General features: G+C 41.6%; 1 protein-coding gene across 1 annotated transcript in view; it reads right to left on the bottom strand.

Annotated features, from left to right (window-relative positions):
• The window catches only part of TG (thyroglobulin), a 154,895-nt gene that overhangs the window by 63,271 nt on the left and 82,352 nt on the right, over positions 1-9,272 (bottom strand). The window contains exons 40-41 of the mRNA XM_072925025.1: positions 5,865-6,024; positions 1,121-1,320 (exon numbers count right to left, since the gene is read on the bottom strand). Coding sequence (XP_072781126.1) covers positions 1,121-1,320; positions 5,865-6,024 — 360 coding nt within the window. The remainder of the gene's footprint in view (positions 1-1,120; positions 1,321-5,864; positions 6,025-9,272) is intronic.

Here is a 9,272-nt window from a genome sequence, read left to right as displayed (position 1 = left end):
CACAGGGCCCCATCCTCAGCCATGTCAGTAAAGAGTTTGTGACTTCAGAGTAGGAGGAAATTGAGAGAAAAGTACTCTGGTTCCTCTAGCAAATTAAATTCTATGTCAAGAGCTGACTAAAAATCTAGGAACTGTGTGAGGAATTATTTGAAAATGACAGAAAAAAACAATTAATGAGCAGCAATTTTCAAAACCTTCCCTTGCCTTCCCCAATAGAACAATGCAATTAAAATAAACTTATTGAGCCATGGGGATGCAAAAGCAAGTTATGTTTCCTGAAGCAAGGACACAGTGAAGAACAATTAGGTACTGAATTAAGATGTCATTATATTCAAGGCAGCATTTTATTTAATTGGGCCCTCAGCTTCCTGAATCAAGAATTCTATTCCACTGCTCACTGTTCCAAGGCAGCACTGCTAGCAGAGCTCATTTCGTCCAAGTACCATTTCTGATGGATATATAAACTTCCTCTGGTGATTAAGCCTCATTTCAGAGCACACTGAGGCTGTGGAGATAAACAGCAGTATTGACGCTGGCAAAGCTGTTATCAGAGTCCTAAGACTCAACACAGGAAAGGCTGTAAGGATATGGATCACTTGGAGTGACTGAGAAAATGGTCTAAGCTGATGGGAAACTAGCCCATCTGTAAACTGATTTTTACTCCCTGAAACTTGCTTTTTTTTTCCTTTTAAATGAAATCTGTCTCAAGATCCGATAAAAAGACTGGATAGTTTACCATGTGGGAGTTTGGCTCATCAGTTTCAGAGTCTAAAAGCTGCTGACCAACATCATATTTATGGAATGGAAACTAAGCTGTTGTACCTCCAGGTTATGAAACAAGGTTATTTATATAATACACAAAAAACCACAGTGACGAAAACTGGATTCTTACTATGAGTAAATCAAACACCAAAGTGCATCTCTTGTACATCCTGGTGAAGCATCCAGCTCCTGGAGATAACAGTCACAGGTGAGATGAAAAATAACTACAGCAATAACAGCCCTGTCAAGGTATGGATGAAATAAAGCCAGCACCCACGCGCCGCCACTGCAGCATCCTCATCTCTGTAGCAGCTTCCTTTCACCATGCAGGTGAAGCTGGAGCAGGAGTGGAACTCACCATCAGCAGCAGCCTGCTGAAGAGGTCTGCGCCCGCCGTGTCCGTGAGCAGATGAACGCTGGCGATGTCAGCCCCACCACGCGCGGCTCCCAGCGACACGCGGCCGGGATCGCCCCCAAAGCTGGCGATGTTCTGCTGCACCCACCTCAGAGCTGCCAGCTGGTCCCACAGGCCTGCGTTCCCACTCACCTCAGCAGAGCCTGGAAAAGGAAACAAAACTGGCTGAAAACGATAAACATTGAAATTTGGGGTAAATGTGACATTTTTTGCAGCTCTTGTAGCTGAAACTTGACAAAACTGATACCCAGAGTCTAAAAGTCTGAGGTGGTCTCTTCCAACGAAGTCGCTTTACACAGTGACTTCGTTTCAGTTTTTACCACTCCACAGGGCAGCCCTAGGGGTGCTGCTTTGTCCTAGTGATAGAAAAATAACACATGAACTTCTAAGCTTCATTAGGACACTTCATGGCCAGAGACAAATCCAGGCTCAAGTTCACAGATTTAGCCATAAGATTCTTTTTCTACGTAAGTATCTCAATCTTAAAATGAATTAAAAACAGACAAAGAAAACATCTGCGTGTTTGCCAAGTTCACAAGTTGGAAGGGATCTATTAAGATTAGTGTTTTCCTGGGGTACACCTGATTAAATGTTTCCTTCCTACATACCTCTTACACTTGCCCTGCCTGACCAATCCTAAATCCCAATATCTTGAATTTCTTCCAGATATTATTTTAAAATTTATAATATTTCTGCCTATATTCTTTGAGATTGTCCTATGTCTCTCCAATACAAATCTGATATTTTTTTTTTTTGTAAATATAAAAACAAACAAATAATTAATCATGTACTTCTCATACCTAAATATGACCTCCTCCTTTACAACACCAAAAAGTGGTAACCTGGTACTTTAATTAATAAGAAACAAATGCTGAAAGTATCTAATGATGCAAGAATGTAGGTAAAGCTTGATTTTATGTCAACAAAAGCAGAAATAAGTAATTCCTCCATGGTTTGTAAAAAGGAATAGAAAATGATTATTCACTGTCTGCTTCTTTTTAATCCACAATGAGCCATTCATTTTCAAAGTTTTAAAATTCTTCACATTTAAAACTTGGAAAAAACCAAAAAGCCACAGGATAAAACAGAAAAGCTGTGAATAGAAACACAGCTGAAACTATTTGTTTCTTCCATTGCCAAGACCAAATAGTAGAAGTTTAAAATAAGGATAGGTTCAGAAACTAGTGAATTAAAATTAATAGAGATTGGAATAAAAAGATGCTGCTTTGTGGACAGGTCTTGGGCAAAGAGCAGTTAAAGTGTACATCCTTTACACTGCTATAGTGAATTCCTGAGGTATCAAACACACCAGTTTACACAGCAGAATAAACACAGAGGAGAAAGATAAATGGTAACCTTGCAGATCTTAGAGGTGCCCACACTACAACAGCCATTGTTAGGAACAGCCTTTCAGTAGGGCAGCCAAAAAGTGAACTGTGGCCTATAGCCATTGCTTCAGATTATCAGGCCAAGCCACACCAGTGAAGCAATGGAGGAAATATTTTCCCTGCTTAGTTTTTTGGTTCTATGATTTGTTTTTTATTTGTTCTGCATACCATGACCAGTTCCCAGAGCTCTCAATCCAGCAAATAAACCCACTCTTTAAAAAGGAAATCTCATTTTAAGGACTTGCTCCATCCCCACTGGGACCAGTCCAAAGGAAGTGAAACCATAGAATCAGTCATGTTGGAAGGGACCTTAAGTCATTGTTAACCCAGCACTGTCAAGTTCACCACTAAACTATGTCCCCAAGTGCCACATCTACATCTTTTTAAATATTTCCAGGGATGGTGCTTCAACCACTGCCCTGTGCAGCCTGCTCCAATGTTTTTCAATCCCTCTAGTGAAAAAATTTATGTGCACATCCATGTAAATGTTTTAGCCACACAATCTGCCTTGCTTTCACTATACTAAACAAAAAGACCAAAGAGGGAAATATAACCAGTTTCTTTCTCCTTGGCAAAAACCACAACTGGGTTGTGAAATGTACCACACTGGAGAACGGATGCATGCATGGACCTTCATAGGAGTTAGACTGAAAGAAACATGTCTGCCAGGAATCTTTTCAACTGCCTTTTTGTAGGAAAGGATCACATTCCTGCGGACCACAGGAAGCTGAAAAGAAACCAGAGTCCTCATGTGCTTCCTTCTGTTATTATTAAATTGAAGAAGAACAATAGTGCTAAATTAAAGCATGAAAATAATTCTGGTTTATATGGCTTCATGGAGTCTTTAAAGAATAAAACCTAAAACCATGACTGTCTTCTCCAAACTCTTGCCATTCATATCACTGGCAACTCACCTTAATTTTTCTGGACACAAAGGAAGAAGTGAAGGCATTAGTAAGAACGTGCATCACTTTTTGCAACATTAATGGGTGATAGCAAATTTAATTAAACATCTTTTATGTTCAGACAAAAGTGAGCGCTTTCACTTTTTGCAAAAGCCCTGCCACTGAGAGACCAGAAGAACTGTAGAACTAATAAAAACTCCATCCACACAAAAGGAAACCTGTTTTCACTACCCTTCAATTCCCTAAAAATCCATTTAACTCCTTCCTTTCTAGTTTTGTAATTTATAACAAATTAACTTGAGAGGATTCAGGACTTTGCTTAATTGGACAATCAAACTAATATTACTCACAAGTTCATAACTTTTATTTCTAAATGTAGGGCCTTCTAACAGCCCTGCTGTGAAGCCCTAAGGGTGAACTCCTGCTCCCTTTGAAACCAATGGTAAAAGTTCCAAAGGACCAGGTGCAGGATACTGGAATTTTAATAGTTAATGGCTTAAATAATCACCCATTTTTTGTCACAGCCCCAAGCCTGACAGAGTTCAAGGTATATTAGACAACACTCTCAGGTGTATGGTGGGATTCCTGGGGTCTCCTGTGCAGGGCCAAGAACTGGACTTCAATGATTCTTGGAATCCTTTTCAACTTCAAATATTTTGTGATTCTAGGACTGTACGATTTTCCCAAATACACACCATGGGCTTCCCAAAGAGGAAGAGGCCAGGAAAGACTGAACTTTTCCCTGACAGCACAGACAGAGAAGGTCCCGAAAAAGTCATGTAATGAACCACCTCTATTTGAAGGTTTGCAGGAAATGCCAACCATGCACACCAAGGCCATGTATTGACATTTTGGGACATGCAAGCAGAACCCTGTGAAACAGAGACCAAATAACTTTCCTAAATTATGCATCATCATATATACACTGCTGCATCATTTTCAGCCCAACCAGCATTTTTCATTTAGGAGGAAACCGAGGTGAGGTTCACAGGGCTGAAGGAGGCTGGTGTGGCCATGCTGTGTTCTGGAAGCTCCCACAGGACCTATCCACACTGCATTTGGCTCTAGACAAAATGAAATTATGGTACCACTTTCATAAACATTGGATTTGCACTGATGAAAACAGTGATGTTTTTTCTCCAGCTACATCCATAACCAAATTCTTATCTAAATAAGTAAGTATCTTGTAGTTACAGCTCTCTATTTACCAAATGAAAGAGACTTTGCTGTGAGTGAGCTTTGGACAAAACAATAAACAGAGAAGGGGAAAAAATAACCAACAACTACAGCTATAACCTCAAACCCGGCAAAATCCACCCAACATCACTAGCAGTGAACACTCAAAAGGATCATGAGGCCACATATGTAAGTCAGATACTTGTAAACATGGCAAATATGACATCCTAAAAGTTATAAATGTATTAAAATTCCCACTAAAGAGGCCAAGGGTTGCCACCAGACTGAGACAGAGCTCTACTTGCAGCTGTTGCATTTTCTCTCAATGGCTTATACCTTAAGTTCCCCTGCCCCAGGCAGAAGTGAAAGATGGTAGAAAGGTGTTCCCTACTTGCTTAAAAAGGCATGGCTAAAAAAAGGCAAAAGAAAAAAAAAACAATCCCCAAGACCAGATGGCACTACCCCAAAGATTTAGGGAGACTGAATGTGTTTTCATACCTCTTTATGCAAGACAAAATCCTATTTGTAATGAGAATTTGTGTAATTTTTAATGGCAACTGGCATTTACACTGGAACATGGGGAAAGGTTGCAACATAGAACATGCAAATGTTCAGTCACATCCAGGCCAGTCCAGATTCATATTAAATGTGGCAAGTCCTTCAGAGAAGTCAGGCTGAACTGTTAAGGAATCAACCAACTCCCATTGTGCCTTACTTTCCATCCTCTCACACCCTTCTTACCATGAACCTGCAATTATCTGTCTCTGCCTCTTCCCACTCTGACATGGGCACAAGAGAGCATCAGCAACATTTCATGGATGGAACAGGCTGGAAGTTGGAATCATTGAAAACTCTACCCACAACGACAGGCCACTGGAATTAGCAAGAATTTTGATACTAACCTATCTTCACATGTGTCTGCAAAACTCAATATCCAGAAGTTCATCTGCAAGCACAGGTCTAGCCAGTGCTTTGATATAGATATTGGGTTGGGTTTGTTCCTGTCCCTGTTCCCCCAGCCTCTCCCCTTTCTCTTCAGATCAAGCCCCACTACTTCTTGGCCATTTTTTTTCCACAATAATTTAGGAAAAAAAAAAACAACAAAACTGTGAAAGATATAGGTCAGTTGAGTTAAAAAATAATTTGAAAAAATAAAAATACGAAATAGAAGAGTTACAGAATGCATAATTGTGCTTGCTCTGGAAACCCATGACTTACCAGTGCTCAGGAAGCCAAAGACACCGACCCGGTAGTTTGCTGTCACAACGATGATGTTACCGATGGCAGCCAGGTATGACCCATCCAGGGTTGTCTTTCCCTCCTCAGCATTGTAACTCCCTCCATTGTGGAAGAACACCAACACTGACATGTTTTTGACCTGCCATGACAATGACAGATTAATATTCCTGTTGCCAACTGCTGTGGTAGGTCACTGATGAGAGCACAAGCAGCTTCCTCTTGAACATTATCTAAGCCATTTATAGCTTTTTGAGAGTGACCATAAAGAGGGAATATCTGCCCATCTGTCTGGAATTTAAAGGGTGTTGTCCACAATTGTCTAAAAATTGTCTGCAATGACCTGAATATCATAAAGAGGACACTATCTCCAGTATAAAGTAGATCTAACAGTACCATCATATTCCATCAGCCAAAATCTCCTCTAGGCCAGCTCCTGGTGCCTTGACCACTGAGCATGTGGTGTGCTTGTCCTTGCTAGAGCACATCTGCTTTACACAAACATGCAGGAAAAATTCAAACAAGTGAGAAACAGAAGGAAAAGGCCTGTTGGGCTGCTCCATCTTGAGTAAGACTAACTTATAGCTGTGCACAGCTGCTTCCTGCTCTCGAGTCTTCAGCACCCAAACACTGCCTAGTCTCAAAAATGTCACTTGATACTGATAACACTCCATACTCCTTCAGTGCCCATGGAAATTTTCCCCTATCAGATACACAGAGGGATCCTGTAGCAAGGACTTTGTCTCTGCAGAGGAGAGACCCACATCTCATCAAATACAGATGGACTCTGCCTCAAAAGAGCCCATCAGGACTCCTGGAATGGCAGGAGTCCCAGCCTGCACCCATGCTAACACTCCTGCCAGAGCCACCTGATTTTGCACAGAAACACAAGCTTTTTCCCAAAGCAGCACCAGGTATGGACCCTCTCTGCACACACAGCAGAGCTGCTGCTGCATCAACAGGAAAAGGCAGAACAGCCCCATGACACCTCAGAACTTAACCAGCAGGTTACAGACACTTAATAGAAACATCCTTCAGTCACCATAAGGGAGGAGGTTGGTTTGGTTTTTCCCTTTTCTATAGCAGCATCAAAGTACATCTGGGGCTGGTTTTCCCTGCACCTAGAGGGCATTGGGCTCTGCTGCTGTTATTTTCTGGATGGAGCTTAGCTAAACACAGCAGTCCCATCTGTTCTGGCAAAGAATGTCTCCAGCAGAAACACAAATGGCTGTATGGGAGAAGCAGCAGAGCAGCGATGGCTGCAGCATCTTGCAAAATTACAGCTTAGAAGGCAAACTACCCTCACCTGCCTTTAATTTGCCCACAGTTGTGTGGGCACTCCTCACTTATCTCTCTGATGAATCAGTTCAGGGGCTCTCTTGTGAACATAACAATGTTGCCAAGAAAACACAAGACATTACAAGCACTGAGATAGCTTTTTTCCCTCATGAACTTCTGTTGAATTGAAACTGCCTAACTTGCAGTGCCTTGTCCCTGGTTCCCGTTTCCGCACTGCATGCAACACAGAGAGAGATGGGGGTGAAGAAAAAAATGAAATCATCTGTTTTCACATGGAAATTCATTCTGAAATACAACCACATTGAGTTATGTCAGCAAAATGGTATTAACAGTTATACTGAGCCTGCTCCATCCCCTCAGTTCAGTATGGTTAAGCCTGAGGCTCATACTAAGCATTTCCCACATGTCCACAGTCTCCACAGCACCATGACCTCCAGCTGCCCTGTAAATTGCATATTACATTATTCTGAGTGACTTTACACAATAAAAAGCTTACAAAGGTCAAAGATGGGCAGTAAATTTTGGAAATGGCAAACCAAAGCCATTTACAACAGCTGCAACAGATATGGAGGGGGAAGATTTAGCACTGGGACTGTGCACAGAGCCAAGTGTCTGGATGCAGCATTCCCATTTGTTTTTCTGCACCAAGCAATGGGAAGCCCAGCAGCTCCATCATGGTCTCATGACTGCAGGGGCTTAGGTTCCATGTGCAAACCTTGATGGGGTAATGAAGTTCAGCAGCCACCAGGATGCTGCAAGTCAGCTGGAAGTCTGAGAAGCTTCATAATATTCACAAGCATCTTCTCCATGACAGAATGGTTAACCTTGGAAGGGAACACTGTTGTGGCCATCTGGTCCAACCTCCCTGCTCATCCTTCTGTAAAACACTTGATGAGCTACTTGACAGGGACAGATTTAAGCTCCACCAAGACAGGAAACCTTCAGTGCTTCTACTACTGTACACTATTGCTCTGTAAAGAATTGAGTAAAATGGGGATGACACAATAAGGATGGGAATGTGCAAGAAATGGAGAAAGAAGAGAGAGGGTTTATTTTTTTTTTCCTATTTAATCTCTATTAATGGAGATTTTAAAGTCTTGATCTTACAATTAAACCCTTTCTAAATAAGGCAAAACACAGCTTTTCTGAGCTAGTGTGACAGGTGGTGATAATTATAGGTGGAAAAAAGTCAGAAGTGCCAGTTTAACTGTGGTACAGTAGCTATGGAAGTAAAATGATGTCATTCACCTTCTTCACTGCTTGACACTTTGAGAGTCCTTTGGTGATAGGCAGCAGTCCCTGCACTGTGCTGTTTTTGAGGCTCTAAATGCTCCTGAATGACCTCTGCATTCACTGCTCTTTGGGAGATTTTATATTCCACACTTACTAGCTAATTTAACTTCCCACGGGCTGAAAATATATAGCTATCTATCTGCATGTGAGTAAAAAATAGAGCTTGCCACAAAAAGAGACAAGAAAATTCAATGCCTTCTGTTCCCAGTTACTTCTGCAAAACCAGAAATTTTAGCTCTCTCCTGGACTAGACTTATTGTATGTGAAACTGATTTTCTTGATTGGACCTACTTCTGCCTTACAATTTTACAAAAGACAGAAGAGATTCAGTTCATAGGACTGAGAAGAAGAATAGACAAGCCTATTTAGTCTGGTGGAAAATACAATGCTTTCAAATAAAGTATCTTGAAAGCAGCTCTTACGCGTAGATGGCAAACTGCCTGGGACAGTGACCTGATGTTTTCAATAAGTGGTGACTGCACTCAAGGCAAATGACAGCCTCCTGCTGCAGGGAGAAGACAGACTGCTGGTCTCTCTGATGATGAAAATGGGCCTGCAAGGGACTCTCTGTGCTGCTGTCAGATTGCTATACCAGCTCTTTCTCGACATGCAGTATGACAGATTATAAATTTCTATTACAACTACCATCACCTTCTGAAAATTGCCAGTACTGTGGAAAGAAAAAGTTCCTGTCTCTGGGCCCACTCCTCAATGGGATTCACATGTTATTCAGCAGCTTCATCCCCAGCCCCCTTGGGCTGGCCAACCATTTTAGCTTGGCTTTAATTTAGAGCTTTC

This window comes from Taeniopygia guttata, chromosome 2 (genome assembly GCF_048771995.1).
Source record: "Taeniopygia guttata chromosome 2, bTaeGut7.mat, whole genome shotgun sequence".
In the NCBI taxonomy this organism is placed as follows: Eukaryota; Metazoa; Chordata; class Aves; order Passeriformes; family Estrildidae; genus Taeniopygia; species Taeniopygia guttata.
Note: the sequence above shows the minus strand (reverse complement) of the source record. Positions and strands in the feature narration are given on the sequence as shown.